At 36.5% G+C, this 25,529-nt stretch overlaps 1 protein-coding gene across 1 annotated transcript; it reads left to right on the top strand.

The window, feature by feature from the left end:
- The first annotated feature begins 11,967 nt into the window (after positions 1 to 11,967).
- On the top strand, positions 11,968 to 14,608 carry LOC134654488 (toll-like receptor 6). The gene has a single exon (XM_063509930.1). The coding sequence runs from the start codon at positions 11,972 to 11,974 to the stop codon at positions 14,561 to 14,563; it is 2,592 nt and encodes an 863-aa protein (XP_063366000.1). The 5' UTR covers positions 11,968 to 11,971; the 3' UTR covers positions 14,564 to 14,608.
- Positions 14,609 to 25,529: the final 10,921 nt, after the last annotated feature.

The raw sequence follows: 25,529 nt of genomic DNA, 5'->3' as shown, positions 1-25,529 counted from the left end.
CTTGATGAGCACTTGGGAGAGCAGTACCCAAGATAGAACTGATGCTGAACCCTGGCTGTACTTAGTGGAACTCAGGTTTGGTGCAACATAGGCCAACGCTATTTTGGCCATCCGTCACATCTTGATGAGCACTTGGGAGAGCAGTACCCAAGATAGAGCTGATGCTGAACCCTTGCTGTACCTAGTGGAACTCAGGTTTGGTGCAACATAGGCCCACGCTATTTTGGTAATCTGTCACATCTTGATGAGCATTTGGGAGAGCAGTACCCAAGATAGAGCTGATGCTAAACCCTTGCTGTACCTAGTGGAACTTAGGTTTGGTGCAACATAGGCACACTTTGTTTTGGTTAACCGACTTGTCGTCGTTTGCCTATGTTGCAGAGGTCCACTAGGTGGGTCGATGAACTTTTTTCTAACTGCCTTTAAAAAAAGGACGTTCTCAGTTTGACCCGTATGTATTGTACGTATGTATGTGTGTATGTTTGTTCGTGATTATCTCGCGTTTGGCTGAACCGATTTTGATGCGGTTTTCAGAAAAGTGTTTGTTACATTCTGGAGAAGGTTTTAGTGTACAGTACATGGATGGTTTTAAAAACCAATTGGACCCGGTAGGTGGCCATGCTATCGGTATTCGGTATACCTACCAACAAATTTATGTTGCTAAAACCGATTTAGATAAAATAGTGGGAGTGGGAGTCGGACTCGGACTGGGACGTGGACTGGGAATGGGAGTGGGAGTGGGAGCAATATACATACAAATCGTTTAGCACCAAAACGTCATATTATGTTGTGTCGCGATTATCATCGAGTTAGGCCATCACCAACATTAGTAGACTAAATAGAGAGCCTAACAAACTAGTATTTTAGCCCAAAACCTAAAATAAATGAAGTACCTACCTATCACTAAAAAGTAAAAAATAAAATAAAATAAATAAAAAATAATTAAAAAATTAAAAATAAACCAAAATATAATAACTTAATATAATATCTTTTTTAAAAAAAGGGAACCGCCTTCAAAAAACCAACCCACTGAAAAGTACAAAATAATTTTTATATGGCACCCCTTTACGCGTGTCCAGTCCCTATCCCACGGCGTAAAGCAAATTTTTGCCAAAAAGTAATTAATACCTAATAATAAGAAAATTAATAATCACCCGGGTAATTACTTAGTTTTTGAAGGCGGTGCCAAACCAACAAAAACAATCTTTACTACCAATCAGAAAAACAATACGAGTACGTAGTACTTAACCTACAAGAACTAAATTAATGAGTAAACTAAGTATGTATTTATAATGCAAGTAAGTGCAGCGTTCTTCGTTGTATAAAATATCGGTTCACAAAAATTTTGGTTTGGCACAGACTTCAAAAACTAAGTAATTACCCGGGTGATTATTAATTTTCTTATTATTAGGTATTAATTACTTTTTGGCAAAAATTTGCTTTACGCCGTGGGATAGGGACTGGACACGTAAAGGGGTGCCATATAAAAATTATTTTGTACTTTTCAGTGGGTTGGTTTTTTGAAGGCGGTTCCCTTTTTTTAAAAAAGATATTATATTAAGTTATTATATTTTGGTTTTATTTTTGTTTATTTTTAATTTTTTAATTATTTTTTATTTATTTTATAAAATACTTCATTCATATTATTCTTCTTTATTTTTTTTCTTCATTCTTATATCTTCTAACTTCTTCTTCTTCTTCGTGTAGAGGGATCAAACTTCTAACTTAATTACCCACCCACTGTCTGTGTGTGACCTCTGGTAACGATAACAGAATAGGTACCCAAAGACGTTCCTGTAGCGAATTTTTCTTTACATACATCTCCTAACCTCGGTTAGCTATAGGATGCTCACCTTTACTTGCAATACATACATATATGTATGTTGTACATATACTGCCATATAAGTATCTATACGCAATACTCAGGGTAACTTTTATCCCTTGATATGCTCAAATCTGCGGCACAGGAAACACGCCATCGAGCACAGTACACGACGCCATTAGCCTACCGGAAGCGCGGCCATTTTTCCGACTCGCACTTCCTGTCGCCGGCTTCTTGGGGACAAGTCGTAGGCGGAAGCGGAAGCGCGAAAAAGTTATTAAAGAAGGTATTCGTTTTTTAATAGGTATATAAAGCTTACAAATAAAAATTAAAACTATACATTTAAAAAGACAAACCGCTCCCTGCCGTTCCCGGTGCAAAGGTGCCCATGATGCTCGCATTTATTAGGATAAGTTTCGGATATACGAGTTCAGTCAGTTCCCTAACATAATTAAGTATCCACTTTTCTATACAACAAGTACTAGGTATGCGACGCGGGTACTACTGTTTTTAAATTGTTATTTTTACAGAGTTTAAATAATCATCTCATGTCGTCATGTACGTATGAATCAGAGTGTTGGCCCCTAAAGGTGACGGATGAAAAGAGATTGCATGCAGCGGAGATGAGAATGTTAAGGTGGATGTGTGGCGTGACGAGAATGCATGGATAGGATAAGGAATGAGTATATAAGAGGAAGCCTGAGAGTTGCACCCATAACAGAAAAAGTAAGGGCAAACCGCCTAGCGTGGTACGGGCATGTGATGCGGAGGGATGAAATGTGACGAGAAAGGTATTACGAATGAATGTGGAGGGAAGTACGAGGAGAGGAAAACCGAGGAAAAGGTGGATGGACTGTGTGAGAGATGATATGAAACGAACGCAAGTGAATGATGAGAACACGGGTGAGATATGGAAGAAGGAGAAGGTGGAGGTATGGAAGAGAAAGACATGCTGCGCCGACCCCAAGTGAATGGGACAAGGGCAAGAGAATGATGACATAGTTTAAATAAAAAAAAAAACGATCAAAAACAAAACAACGCAATTTTAGAAGCAATTTTCATTTTGCTTTTGTGCAAAAATAGTTGAGAAATTTTAATGTTGCGTATACAAAAATGGATTGAGTTATCTAAAAAAGCAATACATTTATGTATAATCCAGAATATGAATGTTGAAGAGGGCCCCTATTGAGGGCGCCACTGGACGGTCAACTCACTCTTAAGAGTCTTAAAGTTATTAAAGAAGGGTATATTCTTATTTCGACTCGTAGTCTGATCCGCTAATAGCTGATGCTGACTGTACATACCTACTCGTAAGTATACATAATGGCAATATTGATGTTTGTTGATATTTATTGAAATAAAATTTTACAGCATTACACTTACAGCTAACACCAATGCACTGTAAAATTAAGTAAGTAATAATAAAGCTATATAGGTAATAAAATTATAAGATAAATATGTCAGTAATTAATAAGCTACATAATGCATGTTTGATTCGCAAAAACGTAAAACATCTTTAAATATAATACTTCATTAAAGTTAAGAATGCTCATACTAATTTAACATAAAAAAAATCGCTAACTCTTATGTTTTAAGGCAAAATCTTAAAGCATTCTCCGGATTTCCTTTCTAATAAAACAGGAATAGATTAGATACAACCCTACCCGAGCAAAAATAGAAGAGGGTCTTCATTACCCCCGAGTTAATTAGATGTTGACTCTTGTACATTTCAGTTTAGTTTAAATTGCGTGTTTAATTTATTGAAAAGCGCGTCGGCGGGAATTTTTTTAATAAATCGCGAATTGCAAGTAGAATTTAGCAATTCGCCAATATTTCAAGAAAATGTGTGAACTTTGCATTTAATGTTTAGCCTAACAAACACACACCAGTAAAGTTATAAGTTTATAAAATGGAATCGTACCTAATATTTATAATCGAACAAACTGATTTATGATCCACCATATAATGTTTTTACAATGTGTCATAATAATTTTACTTTTTAAATCAATGTACCTAATAATAAAATGAGGTAGTAAATGTGAAAAGGTTTTACAGTGGGTCAAGAATGAAGTTAAGCGATAGTACTTTTAAATATTTAATTAATACCAAACTTATAATAAAAATGTAACCTAAAATTAAAACTACCTACAAAACTATAAATACCTAAATAATTAATAAAACGTAATATGGGTGACCTTTTTTTTTTTTTTAGGGGGGAAAATGCATTCCGCATACCACACGGGTGCGAGGGGTAACCCGAGTGGTTATGTGGGACTCCCGTCTAGGCTAATGAGGCCCACGGTATACCCACTAAAAACCCCCCATATGCCACCTCGCCGCCCTATTGGTGGGGTTACGGGAACGCTTGCGTACGCATCCGCGACCCCACCGGCGGCAGCCGCCTACGAGCGGCTCCTTCGCGAATGCCCGAAGGCCCTTCACGTTAGGCGCGCCAGATGGTTCGACGCGCCTTCCTCCTCGGCCTCCGTTCTGCACTGTAGCGGACCCCCCCGAGCCCGCCACAAGGAAGCCACGGACGCCAGAAAATTCCCCGGCGCCCGGCGACAGATCAGGTCTATGGTTCTGCCGCAAAACCACAACTCGGCTGCAGAGGATAGGGAGAATGGCACATCGTAACACCGACACTCCTCTTCCTCTGCAGCCCCACCAACGCCGCTACAGCGGAACGGCCCCGCCAAGTTCGCAGGGGATAGGGAGAGTGGCGTATCGTAATACCATCACGCCTCTTCCCCTGCGATCCCACCTCGGCCGCCGAAGATAGGGAGAACGGCTCACCGCAATACCGACACTCCTCTTCCTCGACGGTCCACCTCCAACGCGTCACAAGCGGACTTAACAAGCCCACTTGGAGCGTCCTCCTCGGGCCAACCCGCACCTCAAACAGGCCGGCCCTGGTTGCTTCTTCGCTTCACCGTGGGTGACCAAGCCACGGTTATTAAGCCCCTCCACCACGACAAGGTAAGCAACCTGCGGGGGGAATATGGGTGACCTAGCCCAATATGTACGAGTATATCTGCAAGTATGTAATACGTCTATTTGACTATTTTTATGACTGTGGCGCACTTATTTGACGGTTGACATTTATATCAAAGTATAAAGAATTGGACCCCGAAAGTTCACAAATTTGTAAGGATTGCTCTCAATATATCCTAGCCCTATTTTTTTTATAAAAGACCCATAGTTTGCTTGTAATAATCAATTATATTTTCAATTTACCTCGCCATTTCTCCGTAATTCCGCGCCCTTTTCATTCGTGCCATTTTGCAGTTGTGTAAAAGCCTTCACCATGGAAAACTCCAATCTTGATTCATTGTTCGAGAATGTTCCGGTTCTAAACTATCAAAACCGAGGAGTTCAAACTTACGTACGGATAGAACCATTTATTAATATGTAAGTACTATCAGTTGGCCCAACTTGCCACCCAATTTTTTTTGTAGATTTGTACTATCACCGCCCAACTTGGTTATCCAATTTCTTTTGTAGATTTGGGATACCAAATCTCTCTTTAACGAAAAAACTCGCTTACAGAGTAAAAAGGGTATGTTACATTTGGTATTTATTTGAAATTCTACTTCACTTTTTCAAGTTTTTCACATTTTTTACGGCTCGTCTAAACGATGCGAGAACTCGCATGCGAGTTTCATTACATTGCGGGTTTTGATCGGTCGGTTGAGTTGGACGTAACCAACAGTCCGCAATGTACTTAACTAAAATTGCATGCGAGTTCTCGCGCCGTCGAGATCAGCCCTTACTGCTAGTATTCTTACATTTTTGGGAACGTAGAAGACGCCGAAGGCTGAAGCACGTAGCCCTCCTCAGTTTAAAAACCCCCGGTTCTTGACCCCCCAGGAAATTCTTGGGACGAAGAAGGTGACCCGCAGGAAAACGTAGCTAGTGCGGTTATTTTAAGCTGTAACTCTGCGCCGCTTTTTCTGTTACCAAAAGTATCTGGGTAATAATTACGCAAACAAAATAAAATATAATCTCTTTCAGTGCAAAACAGAAACAAACATTTATTTTTGTATCACCTACTTTTTTATGAAGGCCGTTTTTAGATTACAGTCTACGTGATTCTACAAAGTACCTACAGCTTTTTAAATTTAATCTTAAACCAAAACAATCTTCTCCAGAACTTGTATAGTCTTATTCTGAACTTTATAGTCGGCGAAGCGTTAAAAGTGGCAAGTTCGTCCAACAATGAGCAACTACGTAGCCTTAACTAGACGGAGTTGAGCAATAAATTTAAATATGAATATGTCGTTTAAGAAAGGCGAGACGTTAAGGGGCAGTTACACCATATATATGGGAGACGTATTCTTGTAATTAAAACAAGAATACTTAAAGGTACAGGAATTACAGGATACTAGTCAATGCCTCAGCAGTAATGAAATGTCTCAACTCAACAGTATAGCAGCTGCAGTAGACATTTACAAATTTAAAAAATCTCAAATTGGTACACCACCTTCGACAAATCCAAAAAAATCGATGATGAATATTCGAAATTTCGAAATCGAGTTGAAAACATCTACAAGTCTAAGTACATCTTATCCATGCCTAATATCTTTGATAGGTAGGCGCAATTGCCTAGCTCCTAATTTTTATAATGATAACGAATTCACGAGGATATGGTCAATAAATATACCTAGGTACTTACAATTAATTCTGTAGAAATAATGTCTTCGGTTACCGGTAGTTACTCGTGAAATAAAACTATTAAAACGAATTATGTATATCGCATATATTGAATTTGTACTACATCCTGACGTTCGAACCCTTTACAGCTTTTTTGTGTAAAAATACTTTTCCATAACAATATCCAGGAAAATGGGGACTAGGTTGGAGAAGCGGTAGTCGACTATCCTCTTAAGGAGCCCACTGATTAACAGTCCGCCGGACGGTATCGGCCTGTCAGTTAGAACAAAAAGTTGACAGTTCCGAACAACTGACAGGCCGATACCGTCCTGCGGACTGTTAATCAGTGGGCCCAACCGGACTCGGTGTAATACGCGGCCAGGGACTGGCTCAGAAATTGTTTTCTTCGTAAACTTCTAACTTGAAGCACTAATGGTTTAATATTTTCACCTCTGGCCGCCATTTTCTACACGGAATTAATTTTAGCCGACGGGAATTTCTTAGCTAGTCAGCTTTTGGTAGAGAAAGATTATAGCGAGTATTAAAGTAAGTATCTTTTGATAATCATTTATGCGTCACGATTTATAAAAATAACTGTACTGTATTGAAATTGTATTAAATTATTAAAACATGCAGGTATTTTCACAAAAATCCTTACTGAGCTGCCAATTCCATTTTAATTAAAATAAAATTAATTATAAAGGTTTTTAATAAACGTAATCATGAATTGACATAATACTATTAATACCAATTTTATTGTTGCTTTCTAAAGTTTCTTTTAAATAATGAGAAGCAAAATATTGTTTTTTTTTTACTATAAATGGGCTTATACTCGTGGCCACAGACTAACCGAGGCGAAGACGTGGCCTACGATGGAGCGAGCCTGCCCAGAAGGTGCCTGTTCACCCTTGATTTGAAGGTTGCCGAGATTGGATTTTTTTTTATTAATATGTACCTACCTACGTTCTACAACGAATTTGCTTATTCAATATTTCTTTTCTTCGAAAACATCAGGCGTAGATACCAGTGTAGATACATTAAATGTAAGGTATTACATTTTAAGGGTTTCTCAGTAGAATAGCGATCTTACAGAAATAAATCATATGTCACTTTGAAGTAGATAACTGCCATGAGACTCAAATACCTACTTCAATTTCTACAAAAATACTTGACATAATTCGTCAGGTGACAAGCAAAAGTCACTAATTACTATAAAATATTTAAACAAAAATCAACCTTCTTTTCGTACTAATATGGTTCACTATGGCTATGAACTTGTGGTGGTACTTAGTGACTTTTGCTTGCCACCTGACGACATTCAAGCAAAAAAAAGTAATCTGCAAGCCTGTCCACTTAGCTAAAACAACAGTAATCAGAACACGCCCCGTTAAGATCTCAACCTAATTAATCTTAAAAAGGAGTGACGGATTGAACGTCATAATCCTGGCAGTAATGCGGCGGCGAACGTCACTTATGTTATTAAGGAAATTGACAGATACAGCGTCGATATCAACGCCGTTGCAGTAATGTCGCAACAGAAATACAGCTGCAGTAGACATTAGTGCAGCTGCATTATTGTTGTGGCATTACTGCAGCTGCATTATTGTTGTGGCATTACTACAGCTGCATTATTGTTGTGGCATTACTGCAGCTGCGTTATTGTTGTTGCATTATTGTTATGGCATTATTGTTGTGGCATTACTGCAGCGGCCTTGACGCTGGCTCTGTCACTGTCAATTTCCTTGATAAAATGAGTGACGGAATGATCGTTCAAATCGCGGCAGCAATGTAGCTATAAATATTACGTGCAAATTCAATTCTATTCAATTCTTTATTTTCATTAACAATACAGTATTGTGTTTGAATATTTTTTTTACAAGCTAACTTACATTAGGTAGTCATACAGTACATTACAATATATTATATTAGGAACATACACAAAAAAGAAAAAAAAAACGTCACTAAAAAAGTCAAAAAGCTACACTAAAAATTACAGCTATCACTATCAATGTACAAACAGGTATATACCTACAGCGGCACCATCAACGTCGTCACGCGTGCAGTAATATCGCAACAGTAATGCAGCTGCAGTTACCATCCTTTAAAGTTTAAACAAAACCTAAATCGGCAACAAGCTTTGTCAAAATACATACAAACTAATAAATGTCTTGCCATCCGCTTGGACAGAGATCTATTACTCCCTGTACAATTCTGTGTAAATTGTAAACTGTGGATCTAAGTAAGAGAGGGTCATATTGTATTGTAACACGCTGGTAAATCTAGAGGGAAGTCAATTAGAGTTGCTGCAGACGCTGTCACATTAATGAATGCCAATTGCAATGAGGGAAACAAGGCTTAAGAGACTAGCGGAAATGCCAAATGTTTATAACATGGGCTGGGTTTATTCAAAGTAAGTATTTTTTTCGTGATCATTTCATATTTAAGTTTCTATTATCTCTTGAACATGTTGTCATATAAACTATTGTCACTTGGCCCCAGAGACAGAATATTTCTTAATTTTACGCAAAATAAACTACGTCAATAGACTATTAAAGCTACCTCCACCGATGGATAGTTGCCAGACTTTATAATAGGTATAGTATAGCAACCTAACTATCAAGTTTCGTTGCTTTCATTATCATGTACCATTTTCCGGGGCTATCTAGAGTCAGACCAAGCTACGTAACTCTGCATGGCAATATCATCTTTATGAACATTTGACGTTTATAATCACCCTCCCAAAGTCGGTGCAAAGTTAGCAAAGTTTTTAAAACATGAGAAAGTAGATTTTTTTATAGTAAATCTTGAGGTACTTTCAATTAACCATTTAGGCAAAAGTATCGCTATTTATGGAATGGGGAGTTAAATATCAGAATGGAAATTGTATAACAAATCCATTTAAACCCAAATTTCAATTGCTTATCGTAAAAAAAATATATAACTACTCGTACCTACTTGGAACGTAAAATGCCCTAGAGCAGAAACGTATCATTTTCTGCACACCTTTTAGAACAACAATGACCCTCTTTCAGAGCATGAGAAATGAAAAGTTTATTCCGCTTCTAACCCGACCATTGGACCAGCCTTCAAGAGCACACGCGTTGCACGAAACTTGATGTGGGTATATCACTGCGCTAAGTTAGTGCAATTTAATACATTAGTGCAAACTTTCTCGGAATTCAGTAATACAGCGTGGAAGGTACCTTTTATTAATGTTGTGGGCATTCTAGCGGGAAAATGTGGGTTTAAAGAGAAAGGGAATGCGAGCGCTGATGAAACTATTTTAACATAATTGTATTAAAAGTTGTAAAAGAAAATATTTGAAATGCCGTAGAAAATGTGACTTTTGAGAGTGTATAGTATTGTTTTGTAGCACGGGCAGGTTTCTCCAACTAGACTACTGCCACTATTGGCAATAAGTAGGTAGTATGTATTAAAAATGTGATCGGCAGATGTGAAAAAGTACATCGGCAACACAGAAAGTTTTTAGAAAGGGCCGCTTAAAGATCACATATAACAAAAAGAGGCATAATTTATGAAAATATAACTTCATATCTTTTTTATGTATTTTAAAAATTCGGTTGTCATTTGTATTTCAGGATTGCTAGGAATTAAAAAATTGTAAGTCGAGCGTGATTCCAATTTTGACCCGCTCGTGGGACGCTAGGGGATATATTATCTCATGCAATCTATGATCTCATCCACGTCCTAACTTTAACATTAGCGCCATCTTATTACAACGTTTGGAATTAATAAGCTTTATAAACATGCTAACAGATGGCGCAAGCTGTATCGTACTAACAAAGAGAAAGAGTGCTTATTGTCAATGACAATGACAATAAGCACTCTATTCTATGTAGTAAATTTACCATGAGAATTTGTCATAGTAAATTTACTGTCTGCTTTGGGATGTATTTTTAAAAACGCTGAAACTAGTTTTCTTGTTTTTTCATAAAATACCTGTTTACAAAGTTTCAAATTCCTAGCTTACAATAAAACTTGAACCCCATACAAACATTCATCCCTTTTTAACATTAGGGATTGAACTTCTCACTTTATAAATGCAGTGGTGTGCAAATTTAAACTTTCTGTTTTGTAGTTTCGGTTCTACGTTGATGAATCAGTCAGTTAGTCAGGGTCAGGACAGGACACATGCATTTATATATATTATACCTATTGATTAACACATCCTGTGTACGAATGTTGCCGTTTTGATAACAATACTGTCCCGAGCACACATCGACCACATCCCGACCACATATCCCGAACACATTATCTGACTTGCCCACGACATGTCAGATTGAGCGTGACGAAAGAACTTTGTAGAAAAAAAACATAATCACCTTTCTCAATCTCTAATTATTTTTGTTGTGCTGAATTATAAGTTGACAAGAATATATTTTCATAACAGTATACAGTGTGTGCAAGCAGTATGTGAAAGATTGACGTGGAGAATGAATACTTTACTGTGCCCGTGTTTAATTCTTTCCGAAACGTCCTGATGCATGAATAATATACAACTATGGGTAAATATATTTTTCTTTTGTATTAGTTTTTTCTCCGCTCCCAACTCCATTATTACATTATGAATTTGGTACATAAGTGATGTTTTTGTAAATAATAAATCGTATTACATAGCATTTGATACTTTGTATGATAGTTAATATCAGTGTACCTTTTGAACTTCTACTTACTAGATATCTAAACACATTCTTAAAGTTACACCTAAATTGATAATGAAACCTTCGAGAATTACCTTCATTTTACGTCATATTATTAAGGTCATTTCATTACACCATATAATTTTTTTGGAAAATTCTGTCATGGAGCCATGTTTAACAACTTCCACTTGTTATTTCCATAAACCCATTCAATGAGAAAACCCTTAGGCTTATAATATGGATTATAATAATCATCATCAACTTAAGAGCTGCTCTCTTGGCGGTGAAGCAATCGCCACATATTCATTTCCTTAGCCTTTTCGTTGACAATCTGATACGAGACCATATTTACTTTCTCCTTCCTTTTTCCTCCGACTTTTCCTTCTATGATGGTGTTGATGAATTCGAGTCGTAACAGCTCCCAACATATTCCCTCTTCTATTCTCGACGTGTTTTAATATGCACCGCTTTTTTAACTCTGTTTAACAATAATCTTGTACTTATTTCAGATAATGCAAAAACAATTTTGGCGATGCTCCTCCTGCTGACAGCGCAATCAGTGATGGGTGATTGTAACTTGACTACAGAAATGGAAAGTCCGGAAAAGTGTATAGGACTCTACGAATGTTCAGACACTGTTGGTGATTTAGCTGAATTTGTCCAGCATTGGGACTGCATTGGGATCAAACCGCGATATATCTGCAATACGCGATACTGTCAACAGGAAATTAGACCTGTGGAAAATTATTGGCTTAAAATTAAGATTATAAACGTTTCCGACAATATATACGACATGCAAACAAATATTTTTGGATTATCTCAACACATAGTGGCAATGACTTTGAACGATGGAAATACCACGTTTATTCCCAGTGAATTGTACAATTTACCAAAGCTATCATCACTTGACATTTCGCATAACAAAATTAACAGTATTAATTTGTTATTAAGCCTGAAAATGGAAAATTTAATAATTTTTAACGCATCTTTTAACGTAATATCTGAATTAGAAAAAGAGTCATTTGAAAGTTATAAAATTGGCTCAAATATAACTATCATAGATCTTAGTCATAATGCTATCACAACCATACCTGATAATTATTTCAGTAAATTTTCTAATTTACTTCATTTAAACATGTCATACAACAAGATTAACAGTTTAACCGTGGTAACGTTTGAGGGCTTGACTCAATTGGAAACGCTATTTTTATCCTACAACAATATAAAAACAATTGATATAAATTTAGCTCGATTTTCGAATCTGAAAGAGTTGACTTTAGATAACAATGATTTGTCTTCTTTAGAAGAAAACAATTTTAAAATGTTGACAAGCCTCATAAAGCTAAATTTAAGCTTCAACAAAATTGTATTTATTGAAGACTCAAGTTTTCAGAAAATGATTAATCTTCAGAATCTCCAGTTAAATAGTAACAACATAACAACTATTTCTAAATCAATGTTTATTAATAATGCGGCGCTTCAACAAGTAGATATATCTAATAATCAAATTCATACAATTGATCCCTTTTCTTTCAGAGGAACAAACATAACTCTGTGCAATTTTAGAAACAACGCTTTAACAATTTTGAATGATAAATCCATTTTTTGTGGTATTAAAGTAAAAGAACTTGATTTGAGTGTCAGCAATATTAGCACACTTGGAGAATACCTATTTTTTGAGTTGCAATCCGAGCTACTGAAGCTTAACTTAAGTTTTAATTGTATTACACATGTGCATGAAAATTCATTCCGAGATTTGGCAGTGCTGTCTGAGTTAGACTTATCTAACAACAAATTGCTAAATTTAGATTTTAACTTGAGTGATCTAAAAAGTTTGAAATCGTTTAACATTGAGAATAATCAAATAAGGAAAATAAGCAAGACCACGTTTCGATGCCTGAAATCTTTGTTGAAAGTGAATTTTTCGAAAAACTCTATAGAGGAGATAGAAATATTTTCGTTTCATGACCTCGAGAAAGTACAAGTATTAGATTTAAGTAACAATAATCTTTCGGGAGTTGTAGCTCCATACACATTTCAAGGATTATCTCTTACCTTCGAACTACGTCTAATGTATTCTGATCTCACTTCCTTGCAAGACGCAGCATTTTTTGGCATGACAGCTCTTACCTTGTTAAATGCATCTCATGGCGATGTTAAGGTTTTAGGATATAATGTTTTCAATGGCACTACTATCTGGACTCTAGATCTATCTCATAATCTTTTAATTATTTTTAGAGTTAATAATAGTTTTCTGAAACACTTGGTGGAAATATATCTTAACAACAATAAGATTGAAAACATATCAAACGAAACGTTCCATGGGCTAACAAATTTAAAGAAAATACATTTAGATAACAACTATATTATGCAAATCACTGTACGGGCGTTCAGTGGTTTGCACAAAGTATCATCTTTACATATTTCGTCAAATACAGATATGATGTTAGATACATCGATGTTTTCAAATATGGCATTGAGAGACGTAAATCTCCAAAATACTTGGAAACCATTTAGTTTTAGTAATGCGACAAATGTCTCAATTGAAATGTTAGATTTGTCTATGTGTAATATATCTAGGGCTAAATCCATTATGATCTATAAAATTAAAAAAATAGAAACGTTGTTGCTTAGATCGAATCATATAAGTTATGTAGACAGATATTCATTTCAAAATTTGAGTTCTTTGACTTTTCTAGACTTAAGTAATAATATGATATCAATAATTCAGGCAGGAGCATTCGTAGGTACACGTGCGCTTTCTATATTAAATTTGTATAACAACAATTTGGTATCTCTAAAATTCGGCGTTTTTGATGGACTACCTACTTTACAAGTACTGAATCTAACCAGCAACGCGTTAAAAAGTTTTCAGGGCAGATTATTTCACAACAGTCACAAATTATCAATCATATCCCTTGATGATAACATGATAGAAGATATTGATTTTCACGAAGTCAAAGCGGCAGCAATCCAAAAAATTACTATTGGCGGAAACTTGATACCTTGTGATTGTCTTGTGAATGCAAAGAAAAATAACTTTGAAGGCGTCTCAGTCACTTCTGAGAAATTAAAATTTCACGTTGAAAATGTTGATGGAATTTCATGCAAAGGGTCGCAAATCCATTTGGATTCAAAAACATATTATCAACAAATTGACAGCGGAAATAGAAAAGAAATGGCAAATAATGAGAGTACAGAAGAGATACATTTTTTAGGAACGAAGATTTTAAAGGTTCTTAATAATCAACTAGATGCTTTAAAATTTGCGATGTATTTCGAAGCTTCGTGCTTACTGATTATATCGTGTTTGTTACTTGGGATCATTTCTTTTACTTACGTTAAGTTTCGAAGCAAATTGGTCAAAACATATAGTTTGAGCAGTCGAAGGCGTTTGACAGAGAGTACAGTTGAAATAGAGTTGTAAATCTGCAAAGGGTTAGTAAAATTATTTTAAAACCAATGACTTTGCATTGCTACTATGTAGTACCTTAAAATGTCTCAATGTCATATAAATAAGTACTTATCTAAGGATGCGCCGGCAGAACTATAAATCACTACATTGTAGTATGAGATTCATCCTAGAATATAATGTGTATCGTCTTACGCGTATCGTTGTTTCTTGTTTTCATAAATAAAAACCTATTAATTGTTTCAAAAGTTTTATTTCACACGCATTTTATATATTAAGCTTTAGTTTTAGTTAATAAAGCGTGGACACGAATATATGATATGATATGGTACCTAAATCTTTTAAATGAATGTGGATTTTCAAGCTGTGCTTTTTTTATTAATTTGTGGACATCAAGCTATAGTTGGTCAAACCAATTTGTCAGTAAATAAGAACAAATTTTGCTTTTGGGTGCTAGTTCTAGTGTAAGACAAAGATAGTATGATTTTCTCTGTCTATCTTTGAAATGAGACAGTCCTTTGACAAACTATACATAATCTTACATACTTAACCTTTGTAGTAGGTACGTACATATGTTACTGGTTCAAAATAAGACCATCACTACCAAAAAACTTAAATGCTATTGACAATTTATTGGGACATAAAAATACAAAGCTACAAACTAAACAATAAAACTAAACTATGTACATGCATTGAAAAACTTAAAATAATCTTATAAATAAAAAATGCTCCCCAGGTCGCTGTCATGTGTTATGGTGCCCAGAAGACTTAAATGAGGTTATGATATAGGTAGTTTTCATTGGTATTTATATAGGTAAAAACTGTTTGACCAATTACCCAGTGAGGAGCAAATTAGGCACATTTTACGGTAGGTAATTACGGTAATACAGTGTATTAAAATTCATAGTTCAATTCAACGTGTGGCAATCGTATTCCTCTATGATCTGCTTAGTGCGTCTGTTTTAGAATTCTAGGATTAGGCCCAATTGGGGCCTATTCCGTCTATTGCGGCAATCGGGGCCATCGGGCTTTGAGGGGCAGTATGTAAATGATGGCTCTCACCGGCTCCCTGTCAAATACCGAGCGTTCTCTCACGTAACGGTAGTGATGGGATGATAAATGTCGATCTTTTATATATATATATATATATATATTTTTTTTTTTATAAATTAAGGGCACGTCACACAGGCGCGTTTTCCGGGCGGGGCGTGAGCGGCGCGTGAGCATTTTATATGTAAAAGCGGCGCGCCCCGCTCACGCGCCGCCCGGAAAACGCGCCTGTGTGACGAAGCCATAAAAGAGAAACTTAACCAGTCGTCTGCGTATGATAAGGATCCTTACCAAGTTATTAGTTAAATTATTGGGTTTTTACGACAACCATTTTTTTGCGGATTTTTGACCACCCATGATTTTTGAACACCACACACATACGAAAGGTAAAAGCATAATGTTTTTATAGCCGGTCAAACAGCTTTGTCAGTAGAAAAAGACGCGAAAATCAAAATTTTCTATGGCCCGATTACCGTTCATGCCTACATTTTTTAAATTTACCGATTTTTAAATGGCTTGACATACTAATACTATATTTCCTTTATTCTTCGACATCCATCCCTTAAGGGGATAATGGGATGATAAATGATAATAAGCGGAATACTCTATATACCAGGTTTTCCCAATCATTTTCAGTCCGCGACGCACTTGCAAGTTAAAAATTTAATCTCGGCGCCCTAACCTAGCTAGGCTATTTGAAATAGATAGGTAACATGGTGAGGATAATGGAAAAAGGAGAAGGTACAATATTTTGCTTTGTGTTATTTTAAGTAGAAAAAAAACTACAATATAAATTATAAACTGAAATAACCTACAACGCGACAACGCTAACACGCGATATAATCTATTTCATGAGTAATATCCCGGTAACCGAAGACAATATTATGAAATAACGTATTTTGTTTTATATTGTTTTCTAGTAAATTCTATCTTCATTACATATTTTTGTCACAAAGATAAATGGTATCGATATAAAGGTCATCACTATTATCGACGTAGTTAATCGGCGAGTGCGCTGCACGCATTTCGGCACTTTGTCACCAACGTACGGACAAATTAAATTTATGTGTAGACATTTTTCAGCCGGTCACCTGCCGGTTGTAGCAAAAATTGCCTTTTTGGGGTACGGGTTAAATTAAGTACCTGCACAGTGATACATATATACTGGCTTCCGGGTTGCTACACCGAGTAAAGGTGACAGTCCATTTCCAACCGCAGCTACCAGTACCAGTAGTGCAGCTGCGGTCAGAAATGGAATGTTACCCTAAGGTGCTGTATGTGTCGCGCCTGCATTACACCGCCACGGCTGCTGAAGTGGTGGAGTATCTACACCAGAAGACCGGCTATACGCTGAGGGTGTTCCAGCTTCGATCGCGCCACTACGTGCACTTCAACTCGTTTGTGGTGCGCGTGCCGCGACCGCTGCAGGGGACCATCGAGTGCGCCGACTTCTGGCCGAAGGGTGTCGTGTTTCGGAGGTTCCGGGGCAAACTGCCGAATCCGACAAAAGACCAGACTCTTTCAGTTTTGAAATTCATAAGCAAGGAAACTACAGACTAATGATCTCTCTTTTAAAGTCGTTTTTAAAACACATTGTAAGAAACAGGATTAAACATGCTATTGAATGTGTGTAATAATTTATGTATTAGATATGAAACAAGAACCAACCAAACAAACATGATGTGAACAATCGAATGAAACGTGATACTACTAACGCCATCTATTAAAGATACCTTGAACAACAACGATGTTCTAATTTGCTACTAGATGGCGCTACCAACCTCGTTATAAAGTTGGTGTAGAACAAGATAAAAGTTTTCTAAAATACTTATATTTTGGCAAGCCATTTCCGTCAGTAGAAAAAGGTGGCAAATTTGAAAAATGTAGACCCGAAGAGTCGGTCTTCCATACAAAATTTGAATTTCGCTCCTTATTCTACTCCGGACTTATTATTTTCAACCTTTGTATAAATTAGTGGGTAATATATTATGTTTTGGAACCTAATCACGATATATCGTCGTATAATATAATAGTGTTTTTTATTAAATACACTATTTTAAACTATAGTCTAGTCTCATTTACTTTGAACTTTTTACGTAGATTACTTTATTTTTCGTCTCTGATTAAACTCTGGTAAATAAATTCAGATGCTGACGGCATCGTTCACAATTAAACCGAACTTGAAGCCATTCGCAGCAATTTATGAGTGAGGCTAAGTCGATTTGAAAAGTTTTGAGTCGGGACAGATTGAGGCGGTTATGGCGGGCGAGGGGCCGCTTGAGTGTGAGCGATTTTGACGCGAAAGTTTCAACCAGCGAAGTTTTTGAAAAATTGTAGACTTCTTAGATCATTATACAAGTACCAAAACATTTGAATAGCAATCTTGAGGCCATAAGTAACTTCATCAATTCGAAACCAGTTTTACCTAACTTTCGCTCGATAGAAAAAATCAAGAATTTAGGTACGAAAAACGAAACATTGACACGTTGTAACTATTTTGTGCACAAAAGCCTAATAACATGAAAATTGCTCCTAAAAATGCGTAATTTTAATCTGTGGAAAAGATCGCAAGTGCAAGTTGCGGAAATTTGGAAAAGTTCGCGGAAATTTCAGGAAAAACAATAGGAATTCAGGAAACTTTAATTCTGGAAACGGAAAATTTCGTTTCCCATACAAAAATGAGATGTTTCCAAAAATTTTCCATGTCGAAATTTCGCAATTATGGAAAGTTTCCGACGGCACATAAGTAATGCCTCTTCACGCTGTCACTGGGAACCCATTGCATCCGCTAACTGACAATGAACATTTCTTAGAATTAATGGTTGAAAGTTAACAACGCTCGAATCATTTTACAAAGTAATAGAAGATTATTTAGACTTTCGCTAACGTTTAGGGCTTTGGGCAAATGTTAATTGAGATTAAAACGGTTACAAATGTTTTTATCTGCAATGAAATGTTTGTTTAATTTACTTACACCCAATGTAAAAGCTCATAAAGTTACTTAATTTATGTAGGCAAAACCCTGAAACTAGCAATTTATACTCTATACATACAATAACATCCGATTAATGGGCGTTTTTTTTTAAGTTGTCCCCTACACTTTTTTTTCAAATTTGGGATTTTTTATGTTATTTCTACTCAGAATGACGAGCTCTTTCTATCCTAATAGGAGAAAAAAAATGTCCCAAAATTTCCATAAATTTTTCGATCTTTCCATTCCGCGACCGCCATACAAAGTCTATGAAAAATGGTGACGGAATGGAAATAAAAACCTTAAGACACTTTTTTCTCCTATTAGGATAGAAAGAGCTCGTGATTCTGAGTAGAAATAACATAAAAAATCCCAAATTTGAAAAAAAGTGTAGGGGACAACTTTAAAAAAAAACCGGCCAAGTGCGAGTCGGACTCGCGCACGGAGGGTTCCGCACCATCAACAAAAAATAGAGCAAACCAAGCAAAAAAACGGTCACCCATCGAATTACTGACCCCGCCCGACGTTGCTTAACTTCGGTCAAAAATCACGTTTGTTGTATGGGAGCCCCACTTAAATCTTTATTTTATTCTGTTTTTAGTATTTGTTGTTATAGCGGCAACAGAAATACAACATCTGTGAAATTTTCAACTGTCTAGCTATCACGGTTCGTGAGATACAGCCTGGTGACAGACGGACGGACGGACGGACAGCGGAGTCTTAGTAATAGGGTCCCGTTTTTACCCTTTGGGTACGGAACCCTAAAAACGCCCAAATACGATTAAGTTTATATTATGTCCCACGTAATATTTTTCCATTTTACACCGATCCCTGCTACTTGTTTTCATACTTTTTCTTTCCCCTAAGAGTAAGGCCAGCTTAGAAGTAAACAATAGATATGGCGCGCGCGCGAAACTTGCGACGGAAGATACGGCCGTCGGATACGGCTCACCTTCGCCGCATACGGATTCAAAGGACCATGGGCAACTTTGTATAGAGCCTGGACCCAACGCCAACAGAAATGAGAGTAAGGTAATAGATAGGTATTTCTACGTACCTACTTCATTTTTTTCTGTGGGCACCAATCGGAATTCCATTGCGGAACTGAGATATTGGTATTTTAGCCAAAATGACGTCACCCTTATTACCTAGGCAATAAAGTCCAAGTAAGTAAATTAATTGCTGCAGGGTAGATGTTCGCGCACCGCCGGGCGAGCACACCGAATAATTTGCCGCGCTCGCCCGGCGGTGGACTCTATTGCCTAGGTAATAAGGGTGACGACATTTTGACTAAAATACCAAATTCTCAGTTCTGCAATGGAATTCCGCTTGGTGCCCATAGAATGAAATGAAGTACAGAAAAATACCTATCTAATGACCTAACTCTCAACTCTGTTGGTTTTGGGGCAATTTTGACGCATAGTCCTTTTGCTCATCAGATCCCTCGGCTCGGTTTTGGTTGTAGTACCTATGCCCTTGCAAATGAAATAAGTAATCTAGTTTCCGTGTGATTTAATTTCATAGCATTTGCCCTTTATTAAAATGTGTAAAAATTCAATATAAAAAATTCAGTTTTATGACAGGCGGCAATCAGAACGCACATTTTCTAATAAATATTTTCTATAATATTTATTTCAATAAAAAAATACTTAAACCAAAGTTGTATTATAATTGTTTTGTTTTCAGAAAAAACAAGTCAATCATCTTTCTAAGGGATGGCACCGTGGCAGTGGCAGCAATTTTTATGCGAGCAACTAGCCCCCACACAGACGCAGTAAACTCCACAGTTTCACCCCTAATTTGATCACCAGTGCCCAGAAAGGTACAAAGGATGAATTTAATTAGAAACTTATTATGATTCAAAAGACTACCGCAGCGTAGCACTTTTTACAAAAGCTCCGTTTGCGGACTTTCTTAGTTTTAATTTAAATTTTTAATCACATTTCTTGGTATTTTTTTTAGAATTGCATGCTGGACTCGCTTTATGCGCACTATCGTATTAGGTATGAAAGTTTTACTTAATGCAGTAATTCTTAATCTCTGGATTCTCTGAAATTCTGGAATTTTTGAAATTCGACCGCTCGATTTCGTGTCTTTCGTTCAGTAATATCTCCACTACTAGGCATGTAAATTCTACTAATAGAATTGAAAACGAGTGGTCTAGTGACCACTCCAGTGGTATTCCACTAGATTCCCAATTTCTATCGCTCGTATTTCAAAAGTCAGCATTTCGCCGTTTTCCACCGATTTTCGAGTGACGAAATCGAGCGATCGAAATTCAAAAATCGGCCCCCTGGTCCGCGGACCACCGGACATACACAACATACCTACATTTGTTGACTTTATTCAGTGTAAGTATTATCTTCCAAACAATTGGTGATCCCTGGTTAAATTAGGCAGGATTATTATAAAACACAGACATTTCCGTGGCACGTTTTTTCCTTAGACTTTATTCATCTTATACGGAGTTACATAATTATGTTTTTGCACAGACGAAAGGTTAAGTAGATAGTAGAAACATTGCGAGCCTAACGCCATCTATCAGAATTTCGTGCAACTAACTAATGAAATAAGGCGACTTCAACGTGTTCTATGGAAAAGATACTTGAATTTCATTTTCAGTTCATATCAGAAAGAAAGCTTTATATTGAGTAACGTATTATGCTTATATTTGCATTAATTTGGAAGACAATTATACAAGTGAGTGTTCAAATTGTAATATTTATTAAAAACCGTTGTTAAAATGGGAATAGAAAAAAAAAACAGAATAATAAGACGGTTTAGACTCAATCGTAACCGTAAAATTATTCAATGTGTCAGTTATGTCTCATAACAGTTTAAATTTGATTAAACTTAACATAGGTATTTAGTGGTGCCGGTTTTAATTATTAAGATATGAAATTAATGATGTTGATTACTATACCTAACTAGATGATGAAAAACGTTAATTAATTAGGTACGTTAACTCGGGTATTAATCATTCCATCAAATACTTTCATTCATATAAACTTGTTACATACATAAAAATCTAATAAATAATAACGTAATCACTAATCAAGCTTCAAAGAGTAATATTTAGCGCATACTTCTAGCGCCATCTATTAAAAATGCTGAACACTAAATATATTTTAATACTAATCTTGAATTTAATACGCTAGGTTAACAATTTAAGGCATTATCTAAGTCAAGTAAACAATATTGAAGGTATGTTATTTGTAATATTTTATTTCGCCTGTGTAATCTGTTGTTCTGGCGTAATTAAAATAATTTAAAGTAGTTACGAAAATAATCCACAGATGTCACTACTAGTCTTTTATATTCGTTACATCGATTACTTAAACATCAGCATATATTATATGTACTAAAAACATTTTTTTTGAAAATTGGTACATACCTATAATAATTGTATCTGCTCTAAATACTCTTTGAACTAATTAGAAAGATGAGTAATAATAATAGCTAGTAATGCTAGTATGGCTGTAAAGTCTCAAAAAAAACTTTGAATTAATAAACCTTGCCAAGACTTTTATGTAGGCACAACCATTTTATTATATCTTTTAATTGTATGGAGATGACAGTTGTCACCCTACCCAAGCTATGTGAAAATATTATAGGTATTGTAGATGTTATCAAATATTATAACGTAAATATACTGACATAAAGAATTCACCATCACTCAACAAATCGACTTGAGTCACTGAGTGACAACTCTACACAAACTTACGAATGCAGGTGAGAAAATCCTGAACTAACTTAACTTCGTATTAATTTACAACCGAGCTGGGAATAGCAGCGCCCTTTCCGAAGTGAATCCGTTAACTTTGTAAAGTGACCCGCATTTGCCCAATTTAAAACTCGCTCATGTGAGCTAACCCAGTTAAAGCTCATTGAATTGTTGCCATCTCGCTCAAACCAGGGTGATAGAAAGGGACAAGCGCATGTTTAGATACACAAGGTTTACGACAGGATAAATTAATTATGGAACCTTCGCGCTCGAGGTTTTTTAATCTGAAAGCTAATACATGGTAATAAGGTAGTTTTTGGATTTAAGAAATGAAACGAGATTTTTTCCCTTTTTCTGTTGTTTGGTCGCCATAAAATATATCGGTCGGCCAAAGGAGTTCACAAATATCTGATCACGACTGTACTGTCAGTGTCAATGCGTAAGAGTGCGTGTTCAGATATATCGGAGCGGCCAAGGTGGTCATAAATATCTGAACATGCACTTTAACGTCTAAACAATAGCGGCTTTGTTCAGATATTTGTGAACACCTTGGCCAGCTTGGTAATTTTAAAATGAAGAACTCAAAGGCAAGGACTTACAAGTATATGTAGAGTGCGAGATATTTGAAATAAGTATCTTTTTAGGATTCCGTACCCAAAGGGTTAAAAAGAGACCCTATTACTAAGACTCCGCTGTCCGTCTGTCTGTGTTCTGTCTGTCTGTCACCAGGCTGTAAGGAATTACAAGTATATGTATATCCGACCTAAAATCATATGCGATTTCCATATTCTATTGAATTAATTCTCCGCATTTTAAACCAATATGGTGAAATCTACAATGTTTATTTAAAGCCATCCGAATCTTATGGAAACAAGTCAAATTTCACTGTTTTGTATACCTATATTATACCTAGGTACATTCAAGATTAACCTGTGTTATGTATATGATATCCCTGGCAACCGCAAAACCTTCATTAAAAAAAAAAACATTATTTAAAAGTTACAACTGTCTATCATGCCTTGTTTACTCTAAATTCGGTTATGGAATTCTGCATTGGGGTACCAGCCGGCCTAGCCAAGCTGACAATCGCTATCGCTTCGACAACGAAACGCTTTGTGTCTCTATCACTCTTCCATATTAGCGCGACAGTGACAGTTGCGTTTCGATCGCTACGGAGCGTAAGCGATTGGCACTTTGGCTACGCGGCCAGTACAATTATATGGGGCATTATCTATGAAAAGGGACCTTATTATCGATGGCGTTTACGCCGCTCAGCGTCGCGCGGCATTGTATTTATATCAGAGCATCGTAAACAAAGGCGTAAGCGCCATCGACAATAAGGTCCCTTTTCATAGTTAATGTCACATATGGCTACAGGCTGTAGTTACGTTAGTTCCACTCACGCACCGCTAAAAACGAATTGATATTGTATATGAATTACCGATACAGGTAAAGTTTTCTCTCCTGCTCTTTTCACGAGCAAGCACTAGTGTGAGAGCGGGATGCATTTTTCAGTGATCGAATATGAATAGAATGTGGATGAATTTATTATCCATATCCACACAACTAGCAGGCATTGTTCATTGTACGAAAAACTGTATCAGTATATGTATCCAAAAACCGAATTTTGAAAGCGGATGTCCATTTTAGCCAACAAGCAGACAAGATGCCTGGTTGGAAGCAAATCTGGCGTTATTCATAAATGGGTGCTAACTTAATCAGTTGATGATCGTCGTTTGTCCCTATCTGTCGTTATGCCAAAGAGAGGGACAAACGACGATCATCAGCTGATTAACTTATCAGACGTTTATGAATAACGCAGTTAGCGTGTAGACTGTATAGAGTATAGACGCTTACTAAGAACGCGCAATGATTTTTGAAAACACCACCTAACTAATTATAGGTAAGTATGGGCACGAGAGTTGAAGTCACACACACAACAACAAAATCATGTACCTACCTTAATTACAGCGAGATATTTGAAATTAGTATCTTTATAGGGTTCCGTACCCAAAGGGTTAAAAAGAGAAACTATTACTAAGACTCCGCTGTCCGTCTGTCTGTCTGTTTGTCTGTCTGTCTGTTTGTCTGTCTGTCTGTCACCAGGCTGTAACTTATGAACCGTGATAGCTAGACAGTTGAAATTTTCACAGATATTGTATTTCTGTTGCCACTATAACAACAAATATTAAACACAAAATAAAATAAATATTATAGTGGGGCTCCCATACAACAAACGTGATTTTTTGCCGCTTGTTGCGTAATGGTACGGAACCCTTCGTGCAGGAGTCCGACTCGCACTTGGCCAGTTTTTTCGTACCGATAGCAAGTTGAACCGCCAACTGCAAGATTGACTGACAACTGATGATTATTTTAGGGGAAGCGGTCTTCCACTATCCATCATAATCATTAGCGTGATAATGACACTCCCTGTCTCTTTCAATCGTACTAGTGTTAAAAAGTGACGTTTATATTATCACATGTATGTATAATGCCATCCATCATACGCCAGCAGGCCATTTTACAAAAATTACACTGCATTTAGTCAAAACGTCATCTTTAGTGCATAATGGCGTAGTGTTGTGCACGTAATCGATATTAATTTAAGCGACTATCGATTCAATGGAGTCTGCATCAGATCGTAAATAGGGAGATTGCTCTGCACAGGTGCGCCAGGGACGCAGGTGTGTCGATAAAGGGAAGGTAAATTTGTACTGGCCTGTTTCTTGAAACTACTTACAGAATAGAGATTATAGAGAAGACTTTTAGGCACATTTACCATACACCATTTAGGAAGTAGGAGGTTTGTACAGGCTTGTAGACCATCAAGATAATTAAGCCCATTTATTTTCTGATGTTTGCAGGAAAGACGCATAGCCCTTACCTAGTCACATTAACTTATATACTAAAAAGTTTCCCAAAAACGTGATGGTTACTTCTCAAGTTTTGAGTGTGATATTGCAGTGGTGTCGAAATATATATCAATATATAACTGCGCGAATTCTTCAAACTACCCTTGGGTACTTGGTCTCTTTTATCAACTAATTAATTTTGCACACTGATGTCACGTCGGAGGTTTCAAGTCAATTTATATACGATTACGTTCAACAACTATAGTTATTTGTTTAATAAGGGGGGCAAAGTTTTTGTTTAAATCCTAGTGCTAATATTGATACAAAAGCTTCAAGGCACGAGGGTTAAACTAACATTGTTACTGACTAGAACACAATTTTTTT

This window comes from Cydia amplana, chromosome 15, assembly GCF_948474715.1.
Source record: "Cydia amplana chromosome 15, ilCydAmpl1.1, whole genome shotgun sequence".
NCBI lineage: Eukaryota > Metazoa > Arthropoda > Insecta > Lepidoptera > Tortricidae > Cydia > Cydia amplana.
This window is presented reverse-complemented; position numbering and strand designations above follow the sequence as displayed.

What these genes read in the sequence shown, in the direction of transcription:
- LOC134654488 (XM_063509930.1), top strand. Translation starts at nt 11,972, where the DNA reads ATGACTTTGAACGATGGAAATACCACGTTTATTCCCAGTGAATTGTAC.